The sequence below is a fragment of the Moschus berezovskii genome, chromosome 21 (genome assembly GCF_049115385.1).
Source record: "Moschus berezovskii isolate FMDL1 chromosome 21, NW_MosBer_1.0, whole genome shotgun sequence".
Lineage (NCBI taxonomy): Eukaryota > Metazoa > Chordata > Mammalia > Artiodactyla > Moschidae > Moschus > Moschus berezovskii.
This window is the reverse complement of record NC_142480.1, coordinates 14,945,716-14,967,000: the sequence shown is the minus strand read 5'-3', so window position 1 is coordinate 14,967,000 and position 21,285 is coordinate 14,945,716. Positions and strand designations below refer to the sequence as shown.

Below are 21,285 nucleotides of genomic sequence, written 5' to 3'. Positions count from 1 at the left end.
TGGAAGGCATCTCCGGGACTTTGGCATTATTTCTAGTTTCAAATTCTGGTACTAACTGCTACATAGCTGAGAAAACACATTTCATTAATGTTCTGCTTTGACTTGCTTCTGAAAGCTGGAGTTAGGCTTGTGGTGAACTTAGAAACAATAAATACACAGCAGCTTTTTCCCTTTCTGGTCACAGTCCCGCCAAGTTATTAATACTAGTACCCAGTCCACCGACAGCCTTGTCAGATACCAAACCATGGTAAGCCCTTTGTTTCTCAGGACTCACTAATAACTTTCCCTGAAAGGGCTCTTGCAGTCTCAGGGAAGCTGAAGTTAGAAGATAATGCTTTCTTCAGCTTGTCTTCTCCTGAGAGCCTTCATGTAACAGAGCCAACAATGCCCTCTCTGTGTACTAGGCTTCTGTTGGCTAGTTGCTTTTCATAGATAACTTTATATATGAAGTTGTTAATAGAAACATTTAAGGGAAAAGGATTGTAGGTCATACTAAGTCCATCAAGATGTTAACACTGATAGTACTTGTAGAATCTCAAGTTAAAATATTAAGATTTCAAAGATTGAAGACAAACAAGAAATACTGAAGTGGTATTTTTGAGACATGAATTCACAAGGTATACACAATTTTGATGATAAGCTAAGGCTCAAGTTTTAAGAATGAATACCTTAGATGTTCTATGGATCTCAGAAGGCTCACCAGGAAAAATGGTTCATTTAAAGGAGGTAATTGAGGAGAGTTTAATGAAGATACTAATTAAAAAGGGATGAGCAGGGTTAGGTAAACCAAGTCAAAATGGTGAAGTACCTCAGTGGAGTCCAGATCTTTCTGCAGTGATGAAAATGTTCTACATCTGCATTGTCTAATTCTATAAGTTAGTCACATGTGGTTATTGAACACTTCCGTTCTGTTCTGTCGCTCAGTCGTATCCGACTCTTTGCGACCCCGGGGACTGTAGCCTACCAGGCTTCTCCGTCCATGGGATTCTCCAGGCAAGAATACTGGAGTGGGTTACCGTTTCCTTCTCCAGGGGATCTTCCTGACCCAGGGATCGAACCCGGGTCTCTGGACACTTAAGATGTGGTTAATGCAACGAAGATGCTGAATTCTTTGGAGGGATGCCGAGTCAACTTATGGCTGTGGCTTTTGACTGAAGAATGCAGCTGCTGCCAACTTACAGCCTGGTAGGGGAAACACTGGGAATACCCTGACTCACTCTTCCTGTTGAACCATCCTTCTCTGGTACTTCTGACTGATGGAACTCTCCAGGAACCAGAGAACAAGAAAACTCATTGACGTAGTTGACCTCCTGGGGCACAGAACATAGTGAAGCATGGAGCACAGATATGGAGCAAAACATTTTCATACCATGTACAAACTGAGAAATCAAACCGTTTTGTTTATTAGCATTTATAAATATAAGTAAGTATTGAACTAGTGGCAAAAAAAAATTGAACAAAAGCACGTGTCTCAATAGTCATATAAATGTCTTATTAAAGCTATCTAAGCTCTCTGCTGAGCTAAGTGGTACAGTGCTTTAATCAAACTGCAGCTGGGTTCATTTCAGGCTTTTTACATAAAGAATGAGGTAAAAAACATGTCCCCTCACCTATATTCAATCTTGTGTTCTTAGCAAGGATCTGTGTGAAACTTTTTCCAAGGTCCCATCTAAAATCACAAAGCCTGGGAGTGGGAAATTTCTCACTTTACTTAGGCGATAGGTCATCGTAACTCAATAATTGGGTAAACTCGATTAGAAAGTGGAAGACCAGGACATTAGATACGGGGATCAGAGGCCCCCAAATCCTACTCGAGGACTATACGACCACAGTATTTTCGTACTATCTCTTGGAATTTTGGTGTGTTTAAAAAAATTGTTTTTCTCCACTTTCTGCACTGAGTAGCAGTGCTAAGAAAAAACCAAAAACAAAAAAAGAAGTGGGAAGGGGGAGTGGTACTATCCAAAGCCAGGGTCAAATCCTATTTTGGAAAGCTTTATTGTCCACTTTAGTGGGTTCTGAAGACTCTTGAGAGCCCCTTCTACCGCAAGGAGATCCAACCAGTCCATTCTAAGGGAGATCGACCCTGGGTGTTCATTGGAAGGACTGATGCTAAAGCTGAAACTGCAATTCTTTGGCCACCTCATGTGACGAGTTGACTCACTGGAAAAGACTCTGATGCTGGGAAAAGTTGGGGGTGGGAGGAGAAGGGGACGACCGAGAATGAGATGGCTGGATGGCATCACGGACTCTGTGGACATGAGTTTGAGTGAACTCCGGGAGTTGGTGATGGACAGGGATGCCTGGCATGCTGTGATTCATGGGGTCGCGGAGAGTCGGACGCGAATGAACTGAACTAAACTGAACTGAATATATAGGAAGTCTTCTTTAAGTGCCAGTCTTTACTGTCTAGCACTTAAAGGAGAAAGGTCTAATGTCACTGTATGGGGGTTGAAGTAGGTGCCAAAGGAAAAGCAGTTCCCACCACCTCCAAGGAGCAGGAGCTGCTGCTCTTCAGGAAAGAGGATGCTGGTATGATTGTGTAACATTAATGGCCATGGCACACATGTTGTGTCAATCTGATACTCAAAGCTCAATCCTGTAGACAAATCAATAACAGTCACTCCAGGAACTGCAGAGGAATGAATCCAAACCCCTCCAACCAACAAAAGCTTCCCACTGACTACATGAGCTGTGTGGGAGTACCTTGGGGTAATGGGAGGCTGGATGGCTATGGATTCCCAGAGGAATCCACAAGTGATTGGTTTCAGAAAGAATACAGAGCTCAGTGGCTCCTCAGAAGCACCCAGACCTCCAGCAATGAGGGCTCCCCCTTGCCAGCTGCAGGCACTATGGGAATGCCGACCTTCAGGTCCTTCTCCCTCCACTGGGATCCTAACCCAAGTCATTGTCCCCACATGGAGGAAATGCCAGTCACTTAGTACAGGTTCTGCCACACTGCGGCCCCCATACACAAACAAATATTTCTGATTTTCACAGGACACTTCTGTTGTTGAATGGCGCCAACGTGACAAGGTGGAATCTTCTCCTGGACCGAACTTCGTGACTGTTACATTTGGGTCCTCAGTGCTATTATCCTCATTCTCACAAGAAAGATGGAGTATCCCCAAGGCTGGAGTCACTGGGGACAGTCTCCCTCCTAGAACCAGAACCTGAGTATCTGTAACTTTTGTCATGGTGTGATAAAGGCGTCCATCCCACTGAGCTCCCCAACTGCCTATCTGGTTGCCTTTCCATTCAAAGTCACTGTATCTTAGGAGCATGTGAAACTTGGTCACTCGGCAATGTCGCCCCTCCTGCTCTCCAAATCCTCCTGCACTGAGAATAACGCCTGGGCTCAAAAGGACAGAGGCGTGGCCATATCTCTTAAGGCATGGGCCCTGGGTGTCCCCAGTGACTACACTGGCAGGGAAGACTCCTGAAGGGAAAGCAGGATCTATCCGAGGAAACGTCTCTGAGGGTGGAAACACCAGAGTCTGGGACAGGCTGTCTCCCAGAGAAGCGGCTAGAATGAAATAGTGGGCACACTTCAGATGCCACTCCTCATACTCGTCAAAAGGTTCAAGATTTTCCACGCGTCGGCGTTCTTCTGCGGGGAGAAAGCAGCGATAGAATTCATTCAGGTCCATGGCGCGACAGGCAGTCCAGCCGGCCTGAAGGAAGCGCTGCTGCTGGGCCTCCGCGTCGGGAAAGCGGTCCAGGCCATGAAGGGGAGAATTCAGATGCCGAAAATGTTGCTGCATAAACTCGCCAAAGGCGTCCTGCGGCCTCATCTGCTCGTAGACGACGAAAATGGCATTAGAAAACCGCTGGGCGGCCCAGGCGATGAGGGCCGCGGCATCATCCGGCTCGAGGTAGGTGAGCACGGCCTCAGCCAGGAGCAGAGTCGGGGCGGCCGCGTCAAGGCCCGCGGCGGCAAGGGCCTGGTCCAGCCGCTGCAGCTGCCGCAGGTCCAGGCCCAGGATGCGGTAGTCCGAGCTCTCAAAGCACAGCGTGGACCTAGGGTCTCCGCTCTGGAAAGGCCCGGTTAACGCGCGGAGATCCGGCGTATCTCGAATCCTCTGCGCTTTGCGCTCGGCCACGTCCGGAAAATCCACCTCCCAGACAGCAGCCCCCGCCAGGCGGCCCGCAGTCTTGAGGCGAAAATACAGCGAGTCTGAGCCGGCGCCCAGCGACAGAATCTGCGCGCGAGGGGTGCCGGGGGCCGCGCCCGTCCGCTCTACGAAGGCGCGCACGCAGTGCCGCACGGCGCGTGCGCGGACGTAGTAGCCGCGGTGGATGAGCGGCGCGCGGCGCGCCGTCCCCGGAACCAGCAAGGCAGCAAAGGCGTCGTGCACGTACCCGCGCGCGGCCAGGGAGCTCTTGCTGAGCGCGCTGCTGTCGTTGGTGCTCTGCACTGCCTCAGCCCGACGTTCGCGGTTGCGCGAGCCCATGGTCAGCGGGGTCAGGAGCGGCGGTCCATCGGGGTGGTGAGCTGCCCTTTCGCCCCGTAGTATCCTGTACCCGCGAGTACAGCTCGCGGACTCGGTACTGGGCGGGGCGGGACGGGGGGGTGGGGGAAAACAACGCTCCGTTACATCTCTTCCTCGGATAGGCGGTCGTCACTTCCGGGAAGGGCGCGCCTCGCCAATCAGGATTGAGTAGGCTGCAACTGGCGCTGACAGTCAGCTGTGATTGACATGTCTTTGATTTTCTATGACCGAGGTTTCGCGGGTAGACTGACGGCTGTGGATTTTTGTGGACACGTGGACTGTGTCGGGGAAGCTCGGATTGTCACTTTTCTACAAGACTTCTGGCTGAAACGAAAACTTATCTTAAGTTTTCATAAGCTGACTCAACTGTTGACAAAAATCTTTCAGAGGTGAGTCTGTGGGGACTGACAACCCAGAACTCCTTGGACTGCGGCGCCTGCAACGGTCATTCCTTGGATGGTAACTACCAATACTTACGAAGAGATCCCATTTAAGGCTGAAAACAAGTCAGTGAGGCCAAGTACAAAATGAAGAAACCTTTGCATAGGTTGTGATTCACTCAATCAGTGTTTCCCCACAGATGTGTACTGTTGATTCCCTTGTATCCCAGGCTCTGTGCTAAGCTTACAGTAAGTAAACCACTCAGCCCGTATCTCAGCTGTAAAGTGATACTCCCCTCCGCGTTCAAAGTTCTTGGGTAGAATTGAATATGTCTGCAGAAGAGGGAATCACAGAAGAGACGTGATTATTCTTTCTGAGTCTTGGCAGTTTAAAATAATCATCAAGTTTCTACTTTGAGTGTTTGGGAGTCATCACCAGTAGGAAATCACTTGCAAAGATACTTGCAGGATTTGTAACTTGTTAATTGGGATTTGCTGACTGTGGGAGCCTAGATGGAGAAGGAAATCAGGATGACTCTTAAGTATGGTTACCTTGAAGCAGTATGGCATAATGGTGAAGGGCATGAGCTTTGGAGTCCAGCTGATTGGATACTAGAACTGTGTCATTTAGATTTGGTGTTTAAGAGCTCTTAGTGACTTTCAGTTAGTTCAGTTCAGTCAGTCAAGTGTCTGACTCTTTGCGACCCCATGGACTGCAGCATGCCAGGCCTCCCTGTCCATCACCAACTCCCGGAGTTTACTCAGACTCATGTCCTTTGAGTCAGTGATGCCATCCAACCATCTCATCCTCTGTCGTCCCCTTCTCCTCCCACCTTCAATCTTTCCCAGCATCAGGGTCTTTTCAAATGAGTCAGCCCTTTGCATCAAGTGGCCAAAGTATTGGAGTTTCAGCTTCAACATCAGTCCTTCCAATGAATGTTCAGGACTGATTTCCTTTAGGATGGACTGGTTGGCTCTCCTTGCAGTCCAAGGGACTCTCAAGAGTCTTCTCCAACCCCATAGTTCAAAAACATCAATTATTTGGTGCTCAGCTTTCTTTTTAGTCCAACTCTCACATCCATACATGACTACTGGAAAAACCATAGCCTTGACTAGACAGACCTTTGTTGGCAAAGTAACATCTCTGCTTTTTAATATGCTGTCTAGGTTGGTCATAGCTTTTCTCCCAAGGAGTAAGTGTCTTTCAATTTCATGGCTGCAGTCACTATCTGCAGTGATTTTGGAGCCCCCCAAAAATAAAGTCTGCCATTGTTTCCACATCTATTTGACATGAAGTGATGGGACCGGATGCCATAATCTTAGTTTTCTTAATGTTGAGCTTTAAGCCAACATTTTCACTCTCCTCTTTCACTTTCATCAAGAGGCTCTTTAGTTCTTCTTCACTTTCTGCCATAAGGGTGGTGTCATTTACATATCTGAGGTTATTAATATTTTCTCCCAGCAATCTTGATTCCAGCCTGTGCTTCATCCAGCCCAGCGTTTCTTATGATGTACTCTGCATATAAGTTAAATAAGCAGGGTGACAATATACAGCCTTGACATACCCCTTCTCCTATTTGGAACCAGTCTGTTGTTCCATGTCCAGTTCTAACTGTTGCTTCTTGACCTGCATACAGATTTCTCAAGAGGCAGGTCAGGTGCTCTAATATTCCCATCTCTTTTAGAATTTTCCACAGTTTATTGTGATCCACACAGTCAAAGGCTTTGGCATAGTCAATAAAGCAGAAATAGATGTTTTTCTGGAACTCTCTTGCTTTTTCCATGATCCAGCGGATGTTGGCAATTTGATCTTTGGTTCCTCTACCTTTTCTAAAACCAGCTTGAACATCTGGAAGTTCACGGTTCACGTATTGTTGAAGCCTGGCTTGGAGAATTTTGACCATTGCTTTACTAGCGTGTGAAACTTAGTGACTTTAGGGAGAGCAATTTCTGTGAAACAGTAGGGGCAGAATTCATGTTTTGGTGAATGGGATATAAGTAAATGGAGGCAGCTCAAGGAGTGTAGCTCAGAAGGAAAGAAGAGACAGGTCAGTAAAGAAGAATGGGGGATAACAGAAAGTTGTTTTGTGGGTTTTTTTTAAAGGTGGAAGCAAGTACTGTATTTGCGTGGTGGTTCCCTTGGAGAAATTAGCAAGTGGAGAGAGGCTGACTTGCAGAAAAGTGAGAAGATTAACTAGTGGAGTAATGTCTTGGAATAGATAAGAAGGAATGGAATATTGGGTATAGATTAGTCTTGGGAACAGGAAACTGAGTCCTCTTTCTCTGACTCATGAAGGAAGAAGGGGTATAGATACAGATAAGATTAAGTGTGAGGGAGGGCAGAGAGAAATACAGGAAATTCATGCCTAAAGGCTTTTGTTGTCTCTGTAAAACTAGTGACTGAGTTGTAAAGTTGAGTGTGAGGCAGCTGGGTCTAGCGGAGCTCTTGAGGAGTTTAAAATTGCCCCTGAAGGAAATGGGAGAAGGACTCCCCTGAGTTTGCTGGGCTTTAAGATGTTCATTTCTAAAATGAGGGGATTAAGTGAAGTATCTCAGGGTTGATTGAGAGTCAGAGAGAAAAATAGAGGGATGTTGGACTTTGGACAAAATACATAGCACTGTAGAAATAAATTTTTATATGGCAAGTTAATCAAATGTACATGATATATTAAAAATGCTATATTTTTGGTAAAGAACATATCAAGAAAAGTGATTCTAGAAGAAAGAGAATGGAGCAAAATTAGTGAATTGGGTACCTTACAGTTGTTTTCTGGTGTGTGTGTATTTGTGTGTTTCAACTGCACCAGAGGTGTCTCCCGAATCTTAGTTCCCTGTCCAGGGATTGAACCCATGCCCTCACAGTGAAAGCACAGAGTCCTAGCTACTGAACCACCAGAGAATTCCCTCCAGTTTTTTTACCCCCCTCAGGTTATTTTTTTAAAATCTGTATATTTTTCTGTAAAATGGGACAGTTATACCTCATAGATTTTATGAGAATTAAGTACAACTGCCAACTAAGACATTTCACAGACCATCTGGCCCATACTGAGTGCTTAATAAATAGCAGCAGGTGTTTTTATTATTCTGAGTTCCCTTTGTGGGGCAGGGACAGAGGGCGGGGAGGAAAAAAATTCTCTGGGAAAAGAGAAGACCTGATTCTGGCTCTGCTCTAATTTGATGAAATATTAGGACAAATGGATTCTGAACCACTGGACCACGAGGAAAGTCTACATTGTGATTTTCTCAGAGTATATGCCCAGTAGTGGAATTGCTGGATCATATGGTAGTTCTATTTTTGATTTTTCAAGGAACAGCCTGTATTCCATAGGGGCTGTATCAATTTACATTCTGACCAGCAGTGCAAAAGGGTTCTCTTTTCTTCACACCCTCTCCTGTATTTGTTGTTTGTAGATTTTTTTAAATTATGGCCATTCTGACTGGTGCGAGGTGATATGTCATTTGTAGTTTTGATTTGCATTTCTCTAATAATTCGTGATGTTGAGCATATTTTTATGTTTGTAGAAGCGTAAACGCTTAATGACTGTGGATTTCTATGGCTATCAAGTCCTGTGTGTGTATATGTTAGTCACTCAGTCATGTCCAGTTCTGGAGGAGCTGTGGACTATAGCCCACCAGGCTCCTCTGTCCATGGAATTCTCCAGGCAAGAATCTTGAAGTGGGTAGTCATTTCTTCCTCCAGGGAGTCTTCCTGACTCAGGGGTTGAACATGGGTCTCCTATGTTTCAGGCAGATTCTGTACTGTCTGAGCCACCAGGGAAGCATCCTGTATAAACCATTTTCTTAATTGCCCATTTTAATACCTTGATAGCTTATTTACCCCTTCTCAGTGTCAACTGATTGATTTTTAATGTGGTAAAAGTAGGTATTTTGCAGTTACTGGAAGAATTAAAAATAATATTATTAAAAGCACTTGCTACCTAACTGGTAAGCTCTGAATGGAAACTGCTATTCTTATCAATATCATTAATATCAGAACCCAAAGGGTCAAGGTGGCTACTTCTAAAAATCACAAAATATCATCTGAAATTTTGTCTTAATTTATAATCGACCTTCAGAGGTAAAGGGAAATTAGGATTTATTTATCATCTACAATGTGCTGGGCACTCTGCTAGGTGTGAAACTGCACTCCTTTTCGGGTGCGACCCAGCCAAAACTCAAATTAGAATTCGAACCCATCGGCTGGGACTTAAACCCACAATCCCCTGACTTAGGAAGGACTCGAACCCACTGTCTTTTAATTGAAACTTCGCTTACCTGGTGTTCGGATTTACTGACGCTCTGGTCCTTTTGTCTCATTGCAGAAAGATTTCAGTGAGAGAGTGGCAAGCAAAGAATGAGTGTTTTAGCAGAGAACACTTGTGAGAAATGCAAATGGGCGGATGAAAAGGCTCTGCCCCAGGACCACCTTCTTCCTCATTCTTGGGCAGATGTCAAGACTTACATCATTAGTTTCTCCTTTGGTTCTCTGTGATTTAACCGGGACTCTCATGGTGCTATTTAAATCATATGTGTATTAGCAAAAGGGTGGTAACATATACTGAAATATGGTAATTCATCTCAGGTTTCGGTGTAATGTCTTCTCTCACCTAGTTTGTTTCTCCTTTCACCTATATTCCTGTCTTGGCTATGTGCAGAAATGCAACTCTTCAAGGACTATTAACTCCCTGACTTTGTATAACAAGATTCAGACCCCATACCTATGGTCTTGTGTTTTTAACTATCAGGGTCTTTGGCTTCAGTGTGTCTGGCACTTGGATGCAGCTAGTCTTCCTTCAAGGTAAAGTAGATTGTTACCAGGTTACTGGATTCTTTTCTTGAGTGGTCTTTAGCTTACACCAGTCTCCCAAACTCCTGTAAAATTCCCTTTCTGTTTTTAATAATCCCCTGCTGCTGCTGCTAAGTCACTTCAGTCATGTCCGACTCTGCGACCCCATAGACGGCAGCCCACCAGGCTCCCCCGTCCCTGGGATTCTCCAGGCAAGAACACTGGAATGGGCTGCCGATTCCTTCTCCAATGTGTGAGTGAAAAGTGAAAGTGAAGTTGCTCAGTCATGTCTGACTTGTAGCGACCCCATGGACTGCAGCCTACCAGGCTCCTCCATCCATGGGATTTTCTAGGCAAGAGTACTGGAGTGGCTTGCCATTGCCTTCTCTGTAATAATCCCCTGCTGCTGCTGCTGCTGCGTCACTTCAGTCGTGTCCAACTCTGTGTGACCCCATAGACGGAAGCCCACCAGGCTCCCCCATCCCTGGGATTCTCCAGGCAAGAACACTGGAGTGGGTTGCCATTTCCTTCTCCAGTGTGTGAAAGTGAAGTCGCTCAGCTGTGTCCGACCCTTAGTGACCCCACGGACTGCAGCCTACCAGGCTCCTCCATCCAGGGGATTTTCTAGGCAATAGTACTGGAGTGGCTTGCCATTGCTAATCCCCTAGTGGATTATTAAATTAAACTACTTAATTATCCTACTCTATCCCTGGAGCTTCCCAGGTAGTGCACTGGTAAAGAATCCTCCTGCCAATGCCAGAGATGCAGGAGACACAGGTTTGATCCCTGGATTGGGAAGATCCCCTCGAGGAGGAAATGACAACCTTCTTCAGTATTCCTGCCTGAAAAATCCCATGGACAGAGGAGCCTGGCGGGCTACAGAACATGGGGTCACAAAGAGTCAGACATGACTGAACATGCATGCACTCACCATATCCCCTGTCAGGTGCTGGGGAGGTAGTATAAGCCATAATCCCTGTTTTTAGGAAGTTTATATAGTTCTGGGAGGGAGAAAGACAAATCAGTGATGGAGATACAGTGTGATAAAATGCTGACTTAGACATGCTCACTGGATTATCCAGGAGGATAGAGGAGGTGAATTTAAGTTACTTTATTAATCCTCACAGCTACTCTGCTTTTTTTCTTTTTCTTTTTGAAGGATAATTGCTTTCTAGTGTTGTGGCGGTCTCAGACTTACATCACTGTGAATCTGTCATAATTGTATATATATCTCCTTTCCCCTTGAGCCTCCCTCCCCCCACACCATCCTACCCCTTGAGGTCATCACAGAGCACCAGGCTGGGCTCCCTGTGTTATGGAGCAGCTTCCTGCTGGTTATCTATTTCACACATGATAGTGTATATATCCTGAGTGTTCATTGGAAGGACTGATTTTGAAGCTGAAACTCCAAATCTTTGGCCACCTGATGTGAAGAGTTGACTCATTTGAAAAGACCCTGTTGCTGGGGAAGATTGAAGGCCGGAGGAGAAGGGGACAACAGAGGATGAGATGGCCAGATAGCATCACTGACTCAATGGAGATGAGTTTGAGTGAACTCCAGGAGTTGGTGATGGACAGGGAGGCCTGGCGTGCTGTGCTCCATGGGGTCGTGAAGAGTCAGACATGACTGAGCGACTGAACTGAACTGAAGTGTATATATGGCAGTGCTACTTTCTCAATTTCTCTTAGCGTCTCCTTTCCCCAGCTGTGTCCACAGGTTCTTTCTCTACATCTGTGTCTCCATTTTCTTCAATGTAAATAGGTTCATCAGTACTGTTTTTCTGGATTCCGTATATATGCATTAATACATGATGTTTGCTCTTCTCTTTCTGACTTATTTCACTGTATATAACAGGCTTCAGATTCATCTTCTCTGCATTTTTATTGAATTTTTATCCCATTTTTTAATCACATTTTTACAGTTAAGGAAATTGAAGCCTGGAGTTAAAAGTGACTCTGGGCCACACACCTACTAAAGGGCGGAACTGGTACAAGGATTAACCTAGGTCCATCTGATTGCATTGCCTCTATTCTTACTTAATGTATTTTAAACAGTTCGAAAATGTGAACTTTTGAACCCAAAGTAGGTCTTATAAATTTCTAGTTTAGACATAGTTTTGTGGAAAGTGCTAATAGGTAAAAGTATATACCCTACTTGTAAAGGTATATATCTTCCTGGGTTGGGAAGATCCCCTGGAGAAGGAAGTGGCAACCCACTCCAGTATTCTTGCCTGGAGAATCCCATGGACAGGAACCTGGCAGGTACAGTCCATGGGGTCACGAAGAGTTGGACACGGCTGAGCGAGTAATCCTTAATCCTATACACCCTACTAAATTTCAGATTTTAATCTCCCTCTTATCAGCTTGAGGACTTTTCTTATTTCTAGTTCAGGTTGTTGGCTCACTTAAATTATTAATAGCCTTGGAGAGCTTTTGTCTTTAGAGGAATAAATTAACAGAACCTGTTTCTTTGCTTTTGCATCAACATCTAAAAATGTCTACATTTGTCTAAATAGGTGAAACTGAGCCCAGAACTACATATACTGTTTGTCTTATCAAAACGGGTGGAAGTAAAGCAGTCTGAAGGAAATTCAAGGCCATCAAACTTACTGCCTGAACTACATTTAATATTCATGCCGAGAATAAGTGGTTGGGGAAAGACCTTGCTATTCTGCTAAATCATGATGGAGGCAGAAGAACAGCCACGGAAGACAACGTTTTACTCAAAATTACCTAAAGTGGTAAGAATTCAACCACAAAATTCTGGAGTGTTGCTAAGTGTAATGACTTCTGTGTTGTTTCTTTTCACAAAAAGAGAAATGAATTTTATAGGTAGAATGTGTAAACTCTGTACACTTTAAAAGTTATATAGCTACATCTATTAGGCCATTTGCCTAGTGCAGTCTCCCAACATCAAGCACCTGCTACAATGCTGTGACTCTAGTGGACTTGAGAATATTTTTACTGATTGTATTCTCTTATTTTAGGAACTTCATGCCCATTTGAATGGATCCATTAGTTCCAATACCATAAAGAAATTAATAGCCAAGAAACCAGATCTTAAAATCCACGGTCAGATGACTATGATTGACGCAGGAAAGAAAAGAACTTTAGAAGAGTGAGTTTGGGGGAGTTTGTGCACACACTTCTTTTTTCCCTATTTTGTGATTGTAAATAGTATGTAAGGATTCAGATTTTTGTAGTTAAAGGAATAGGTAGCCATCTGGTATGGAGAGTATAACTTGACAAACAGTACTTTTTCCAGCTGTCAGACTGTTGACAAATTTTAGTGATTTATATTGTTTGTGAGATTATACTATATTGGAATATTCTTTAGACTTGCAAGTATAGACTTCTTGATTTTTTTCCCCCTGTTTCCTGCTTCCACTTGAGATAGGGGTTGTGGGGGTGAAGAAGGGAAACTGTTGTTTTCCACTTAAAAGTAACATTTAATCTTCAGTCATTGGATGATCCCTCCAGATCAGTGTAATTTTTGAGAAACCTATTCTGTTGTTCCTTATAAATATATAATTACTACTAGCCTAAAATCAGTTAATTTAGTGAAGTTTTTGATGACTAAAGTATGTTAAAACTTTTCATATTGCAGATGCCTCCAGATGTTTCAAATTATTCATCTACTTACTACTAGCCCTGAAGATGTTCTAATGGTAAGAAATGAAGCAGTTTTTAGACTGGCTTAAAAATTAGTAACTGATGCCCTTCTGTTGTTGCACATGACTCAAGAGTCTGATGAAAAATATTTTTTTGCTTTTTTTATGGTAACTTTTGAAAAACAATGTTAAGACATTTGTCTAACAGCTAATATCAAAAGACTATTATTAATTGTGAATGATATGAGGAAAGAACCAAGATCAAAATCTTCTGTTAGGTAGAAAATTGGACAGTGCGGAGGAGAAAATCTTGTCCTTTTTTCATATATGTATAAATTCTATATAAATGTCTGACCACAGGTTTTACCTGAATTGCTCAGGATACTTTGAACTTTCTGGGTGAACATTTTAGAGAATGAAGACGTTCATGAGGTGCTTAGAGATTGAATGATTAATCCTTAGGGAAACTGCCTTCCCTCTGGAGATGAAGGGCTAGAGGACTCCACTGTGTTCCCTTAGCCGGATGACTGGTTTTGTATTAGATTTGTATCATTGATCTGATTAGGATGGCATTTTTTAAAATGTTCTCTTTCTAATTAGAAGCAGAATCCTATCAGCGTTCTTAACCCTTAGGAAAAAAGTGCAAAGTGAGAAATATAATATAATGTGTTTTTGGAGAGGTGACATTTGACTGGTCAAGAAAGAATTTTTCTTCTTGGCTGAGACTGAGCCTCTTGATAATTATTAAGTAAATTAATCACGTTTTGGAGGAAGGTTAACTCTAATAAGAGTTTAGCAAAAGTTGACAGAGTGTCCCCAGTGTTCCAGGCACTCTGCTAGGACTGAGAGACAAAAAGATCTACGTGGTCCCTGCCCCTCAGGAATCCATAGTCAGGTTGGAGAGACAGACCCATAAGAGGATAAATCCAACATCAAGAGGTAAGCTCTGTGTTGGAGACATGCACAGGGGTTTATAGGAACCCTAGGGAGCATTTGTTGTCTTATCAGTCACTCAGCAGGTCCCGTTGAACCCTGCTAGGGATGTCCACCACAGGAAGCTTTGTCTCATTTTCTGTTGTTGAGTGGAACAGAGCAAAACTGATTACATTTTAGATTCTGAGAGTTCCATGGGTGTAATATGCCAAACTCATTGTTTCTGTTCTTTAAAAGTTGATAAGAAGCTTTAATAAATAAACCTTGTGTGGGAATAAGTCAAGGGATTGTTTATAGATATGGGGCTGAGTGTATGAGGATCACTTAACAGTCTCGTCAGAGTAACTGAGTGTAATCTCAAAAAGATAAGATTGAAATGTGGCTGAAAAAACATTAACTATTACATGTGCTAGATTCTGTGCTCAACATGACTTTTCTGAAGTGGTCATTTTTATTGCTCCCTTTTTGCAGATGAAAAAAACTGAGACCTAAAGAGGTTAAATATAACTTGTTCAAGGTCACTCACCATGAGTAAAGTGGCAGAATTGACTGTTTTGTCTGATTCCAGAGTCCTTGTTCTTTCTTATTTGAGATGTGCAGTCTTACCATCCCTGGAGTAAGCGGAAACTTAACTGTGAGGTACTGTATCTGAAGACAGAACTTGAGTTGATATTCTCAGTCCAGAGCATAGGAGAGCAAAGCCCAAAGAGCCAAGAGCTGACTGCAATACCTATTGCTGCCTGGAGCAGACAGGACTGAATCTGGTTGACATGGGAAGGGAAGTCACTCCCTAGAGAAGTGTTCTTGGATATGAGTTAGATATGATGGGGCTTCCCTGGTGGCTCAGAGGTTAAAGCGTCTGCCTGCAATGTGGGAGACCTAGGTTCAGTCCCTGGGATTGATCCCTGGGTTCGATCCCTGGGTCAGGAAGAAACCCTGGAGAAGGAAATGGCAACCCACTCCAGTATTCTTGCCTGGAGAATCCTGTGGATGGAGGAGCCTGGTGGGCTACAGTCCACTGGCTCACAAAGAGTCGGACACAACTGAGCGACTTCACACTTTCACACACACACACTGGCCTAGCAAAGTCTTCCTTCCACTGCCCTCAATCAGTACTTGCCAACAACCTTCTGTTGTTCCTTTAGGTTTCACAGGTACCTCACCGCCAGGAAAAGGGATGCCCTGGATAGTAGATACAATCACTTCACACCTTCCCTTCACCCTCGTTGTCAGCCTACACATTATAGACGGGCTTCTGCATTAGTCTCCTGTGAGCTGGGGTAGGATGAGTTGGTCTTTCTGGATCTGCTTAGTTAAGGGGTGAAGATAAGATCTGAGTTCCTCACAACCTGCAGAGACGAGGACTGTGCTGTGGTAATGGCAGTGGCAGAAACGTGGGCTTCCTGGATCACCAGTGCTGCAGGGTGGTCTAGTGCCTTTGATGATGGTACAGAGGCTGCAGGGTCGTGCCTAGTGGTGGAGGAAGCAATAGTGTCTTGCTTGGTCCAAGGGTGTCACGTGATTTTGAATGCTTTTGTGTTGTCCTTGTTACTGAGTCCAAACTCTGCTTGCCACACAACAGGCCAGTACATTCAAGAGGTGAAATGTTGAGGGAAGGAATATGACTTTATTGGGAAGGCCGACAGATGGATAAAATGGCAGACTTATGTCTCAAAATAGCCATCTTATTGGAGTCTGGATGCCAGTTTCTTTTATAGAACAAAGATGGGGAGAGGTGAGGGATTAAGGTTAAAAATGCTGTTAATTTTACAAATATCTTCTGGAATGGCCAGCTTCCAGGAGAGGATATATTAATTTTTTCCTTCCTGTAGCCATCCACAGGTGGACAGAGTCCTGAACAAAGGCATCTTGGTTTGACATTAAGGCAGAGGGGTGCAGGGTTCTCCAAGGCAGGCCATTTTGTATGCTAATAAAAGCAACAGAACATTTTGTATACTAATAAAAGCGACAGAAAGCAAAGGTTAAAGTCGAAGAAACAGATCCAGCATAGAGTCAGTATTGACCCTTGCCTGTAACGTCCTGAGCTGTGTGATCTCTAAGGCTAATTCTCCAGACCTCCTGGTGAATCTGAGCCACCTGTTATATGCATGTTGTAATAAGTTCCATTTTGGCTTTAGTGTGAAGAAAAAAGATGAGGCCCAGACCTTGGATTGCAGTGAATCCACCAAGGTGGTGCCACCCTGTTAGGCACTGTCTGTAAAGTCAGCCAGTCTTGTTCCTCTGCCAGGACCCTGCATCTGTGTGCCCATGTGCGTGTGGGCAAAGCAGGTTAAGAGTAGGATACCAGCTGTAAGGACTAACTAGGGCTGACTGTCACAGCATTTCTAACCTGGTCCTTTTTCCTCCTAGGTTTTTATATTTTAGGTAATGGCAACGAGGGAAAACATGCCTTCAGCCTTTAGATATCATTTATCTTGGTCATTTAGTAATTTTTGGATTATTGAGTTTTCTATTAGATTGAATACAGTTTTTTAACTCAAATTGATCACCCATTTTCTTTGCCTAAAAGAATCTTCCTAAGTACATTTGGGGAGAGTTTAAACCCCTGCCAAAAGAAATTCTTGAGAAGTTCAACTTATCCCTAAATAACAAGAAGAACCTTAAGCCATGACTTTATTTTATTTATGTATTTTTAATGGAAGGATTATTGCTTTACAACATTGTTTTGGTTTCTGCTGTACATGAACATGAATCAGCCATAGGTGTACTTATGTCCCCTCCCTCTTGAGCTTCCCTCCCACCCCCGCACCTCATCCCACCCCTCTAGCTTGTTACAGAGCTCTGGTTTGAGTTCCCTGAGTCACACAGCAAATTCCTGTTGGCTATCTGTTTTATATACGGTAATGTAGATGTCTCCATGCTACTCTCCCCATTGGTCCCACCGTCTTCTCATCCCTCCTCCCCCACCCCGTGTCCATAAATCTTGTTCTTTATGTCTGCGTCTCCGTTGCTGGCCTGCAAATAGGTTCCTCAGTACCATCTTTGAGGATACCACATATATGCATAAATATGTGATATTTGTTTTAGTTTCAGACTTACTTCATTCTGTATGATAGGCTCTAGATTCACCCACCTCATTAGAACTGACTCAGATACATTCCTTTTTATGTCTGAATAATATTCCATTGTATATATGTTCCACAACTTCTTCATCCATTCATCTGTTGACAGACATCTAGGTTGCTTCCATGCCCTAGCTATTGTAAATAGTGCTGCATTGAACATTGGGGTACATGTATCTTTTTCGGTTTTGGTTTCCTCAGGGTGTATGCCTACTAGCGGGATTGCTGGGTCATGTGGTAGTTTTATTTCCTAGTTTTTTAAGGAATCTCCATACCATCTTCCATAGTGACTATATCAATTTACATTCCCACCAGCAGTACAAGAGGGTTCCTTTTTCTCCATACCCGCTCCAGCATTTATTGTTTGTAGATTTTTTTGATGATGGCCATTCTGACCAGTTTGAGGTAATATCTCATTGTAGTTTTGATTTACATTTCTCTAATAATGAGTGATGCTGAGCGTCTTTTTGTTTATTACCCATCTGTATGTCTTCATTGGAGAAATGGCTGTTTAGGTCTTTTGCCCACTTTTTGTTTGGGTTGTTTGCTTTTCTTGTATCAAGTTGTATGAGCTGCTTATATATTTTGCGAATTAATCCTTTGTTGGTTGTTTCATTTGCTATTATTTTCTCCCATTATGAGGGTTGTCTTTTCACCTTGTTTATAGTTTCCTTTGGTGTGCGAAAGCTTTTCAGTTTAATTAGGTTCCACGTGTTTATTTTTGTATTTTATTTCCATTACTCTAGGAGGTGGGTCATAGAGGATCTTGCTGTGATTTATGTCACATAGTGTTCTGCCTATGTTTTCCTCTGTGAGAAGCCATGACATTAAATCAGTACTGCCTAATTGTTTTAGCTGTTTATTTCTATATGTAACTTTCTAGTACTATACACTCATAGATGGTTTACTGGTTTTAGTTTTACCTCATTTCTCTGTTTTATCAGTCTGCTGTTCTCTAGGAAATAGAGAAATGGTTAAAAGGGAAGAAGAGAAACAAAAGGTGGCGGGGGGTTGTGCACATTTGGATTTAATGTGAGAATGAGACTGGTAAGGGAAGCTGTTGGCAACATGGTAGTTTTGTCACAGCCTCCACGAGGGGTGTGAAAAGCAGGTTGCTTTACCATGTGGGAGACTCCACCATTCCTTGCAAGTCATTTAATGCGTGAAATAAAGTTGTAGCACTTGGCATTTTCATTGGGCCCCTTACACTAATGTTATCAGTATTGTGTGCATTGCTTTTATTATCAGGTGACGAAAGATGTCATTAAAGAATTTGCAGATGATGGTGTCAAGTATCTGGAACTAAGGAGCACACCCAGAGGAGAAAATGCTACAGGTGAAATCTAACTATTGATACTTCTCAGCATATGTCTATCTTTTTCCTCATATGCTTTGATCATGCATGTGCCTGCAGAGTTGAGACCATGCAGCATTTACCATTACACTGTTGTAAAAAGGGTCAAAGGTCCATATCTTTTGATGTACATTAATGTTATTAATGAGTCAGTCAGTTATTTGTAAGTTAAAATACCAGGTCAGGTATTATCTGTTGAAGGGAAATTAAAAGGGCTGCAAAAATTTCGTTTATTCTTGTTTGCTCTTCTCACTCTGAAAAAAGAACACTTGTTCCTTGTAGCTGTGTTCTTAAATAGACATTAGTTCGTGTTCCCTGCATCAAGCTCTTGTGACATAGCGCCCCTGAGTGAATGTGGAATCGCGTTTCATGACAGTCACTGAAATGAATTTATTCAGTCTCTTCTTGGGGACTGATGGTATCTTAGGCCAGGAGCGAGCTGTGATGTGGTAAAACCTCTCTGGATGGAGATGAGCGGATCTGCATATGGTCTGGAGAAGCTTCCTAGGGCCCTCTTTCTGCTAATAAGAGCAGCATCAGGAGGTATTCTATGATGTCCTTGGGTCCCACTTAGCATTTTGTGACCAGGCCATCTTGTGCCTGGATAACATGTAGCCAGCATCATTCGGGGGGTGAAATTTTAAACTACATATAGTAAAGTAAGTGTTGAAATGAGATAAGCAGAAGATTGTTTTTTTGTTTTTAATTTTTATTAGAATATAGTTGATTTACAATGTCATGTTAGCTTCTGCTGTACAACAAAGTGAATCAGTTATACATACACATATATCCACTCTTTTTTAGATTCTTTTCCCATGTAGGTCATTACAGAGTATTGAGAAGAGTTACATATATCTGCCCTTTTTTAGATTCTTTTCCCATGTAGGTTATTACAGAGTCTTGAGAAGAGTTCCCTGGGCTATACAGTGGGTCCTTTTTAGTTATCTACTTTACATATAGTCATGTGTCTGTGTGAATCCCAGTCTCCCAATTATCCCTCCCCCTGAACAGAAGATTCTTATTTCACATTTTTAAACTTTGGGATCAGTTCCAAGTTATGCTGGTGAGGATAGTGAAAGGGAAGGAGAAAAGCAATCCGCAGATTATTAGCGCTAGTTAACTCTTCAAATGGAGATTCAAAGGGAATTGCTAACTTAAGCGTGCAGAATAGGGGAATAGTTAAAAGTTTAATGGAATATTTGGTTACCATTAAAAATATTGGCAAAGACACTTTAATGACATGAAGACATGCTCAGAATACAGTGTTGAATGGATGAACAGGATACACATACCCCTAGGTAGCCTCTCTTCTGTTCAGAATTGTATTTTTGTTGTTGTTCAGTCGCCAGGTCATATCACTCTGTATGTGTGTGTGTATTTGTTGTTGTTCAGTGGCTCAGGCGTGTGTCTTTGCTACCCCATGGACTACAGCACACCAGACTTCCCTGTCTTTCACCAACTTCCAGAAGTCTGCTCAGACTCATGTCTGTTGAGTCAGTGATGCCATCCAACCATCTCATCCTCTGTTGCCCCCTTCTCCTGAACCAGGGTCGAACTCAGGTCTCCTGCATTGCAGGCAGATTCTTTACCGTCTGAGCTTCCAGGGAAGCTCATTAAGTACAAATGGCATTTACTAAAGCCTGCATATGCAGGAGACACAGATTTGACCCCTGGATCAGGAAGATCCCTGGAAGAGGAATCCACCCACTCCAGTATTCTTGCCTGGATCATCCCATGGACAGAGGAGCCTGGTGGGCTATGGTCCATGGGGTTGCAAAAAGTCTGACATGGCTGAGTGACTCACACATCCATAACTGATCTGTAACCATACACTTATCACACAGAAAGCAAAATATAATTGTTCATATAGGAATACGATTGTTGAAGGATGAAATTGTTGATGATCTCTTTACGGATGTTTTATTTGTGTCCTTTCCAGGAATGACTAAAAAGACTTATGTGGAATCTATACTTGAGGGTATAAAACAGTCCAAAGAAGAAAACGTAGACATTGATGTTAGGTAAGAAACATTGTACCTTAGTGGTCACCACTGAAAATACTAGAATGTGACAGTTTGACTCTTTTGAGCATAGGTATAACAGATTTTTATAAATCAACCAATAACTGACTCTTATCTTATAATAGAAAAAAGGTCGAGAACTTCATTGTTTAAAGTTGAGAATACAGTTCTGAATTTTTTTTCCTGTGGCAATAAAGTTCTGAGTCCTGTTGCTGTAGTGAAGTGTGGCTTCCCATGGCTCTTCAGCAAAAGTCCAGACTTCTTCTCGGGGCCTGCAGGGTCCCACGTGCTGCCTTTCTTACTTCAGCAGCCTCATGTGTTCCACTGGCCACTTACCGTGTACTGACATTCCCCCTATTCCTCAAGTAGGCCAAGACTGTCGTCCCATGTCAGCACTTTCGTACTTCCTGTTGCTTCTGCCTGGAACACTCTACCGTATCCTTGCATGGCTGGTTTCTTGTTGCTCAGGTCTCATGTGGCTGTCACTTCCTCAGAGAGGCCTTCCTTGACCACCTTATCGAACATGCCTCCTCACATCTTCTAGTTACTCCGTTTATTTCCTTTACGACACTCTCCTGAACGAAATCAGAAATTTTGTTTAATTTGTATATATACACACTCACC

General features: G+C 43.2%; 2 protein-coding genes across 4 annotated transcripts in view; one reads left to right on the top strand and one right to left on the bottom strand.

The window, feature by feature from the left end:
- Window positions 1-865: 865 nt before the first annotated feature.
- LCMT2 (leucine carboxyl methyltransferase 2) lies at window positions 866-4,454 on the bottom strand. Its single transcript, XM_055418348.2, has one exon. It carries the CDS (start codon window positions 4,452-4,454, stop codon window positions 2,403-2,405), a length of 2,052 nt encoding a protein of 683 aa, XP_055274323.2. The 3' UTR covers window positions 866-2,402.
- MAPDA (N6-Methyl-AMP deaminase) overlaps window positions 4,318-21,285 on the top strand; it is a 26,711-nt gene continuing 9,743 nt past the window's right edge. The window contains exons 1-7 of one of the 3 annotated variants that reach the window (XM_055418355.2): window positions 4,318-4,455; window positions 4,726-4,882; window positions 12,176-12,400; window positions 12,647-12,777; window positions 13,267-13,327; window positions 18,535-18,622; window positions 20,580-20,661. In XM_055418355.2, coding sequence (XP_055274330.1) covers window positions 12,341-12,400; window positions 12,647-12,777; window positions 13,267-13,327; window positions 18,535-18,622; window positions 20,580-20,661 — 422 coding nt within the window. In that variant the 5' untranslated portion in view covers window positions 4,318-4,455; window positions 4,726-4,882; window positions 12,176-12,340. Of the gene's footprint in view, window positions 4,549-4,725; window positions 4,883-12,175; window positions 12,401-12,646; window positions 12,778-13,266; window positions 13,328-18,534; window positions 18,623-20,579; window positions 20,662-21,285 lie in introns of all 3 variants that reach the window. The other 2 variants (XM_055418354.2, XM_055418356.2) reach the window with 2 other exon arrangements.

Coding starts and splice junctions, on each gene's coding strand:
- LCMT2 (XM_055418348.2), bottom strand. CDS start 4,454: ATGGGCTCGCGCAACCGCGAACGTCGGGCTGAGGCAGTGCAGAGCACC.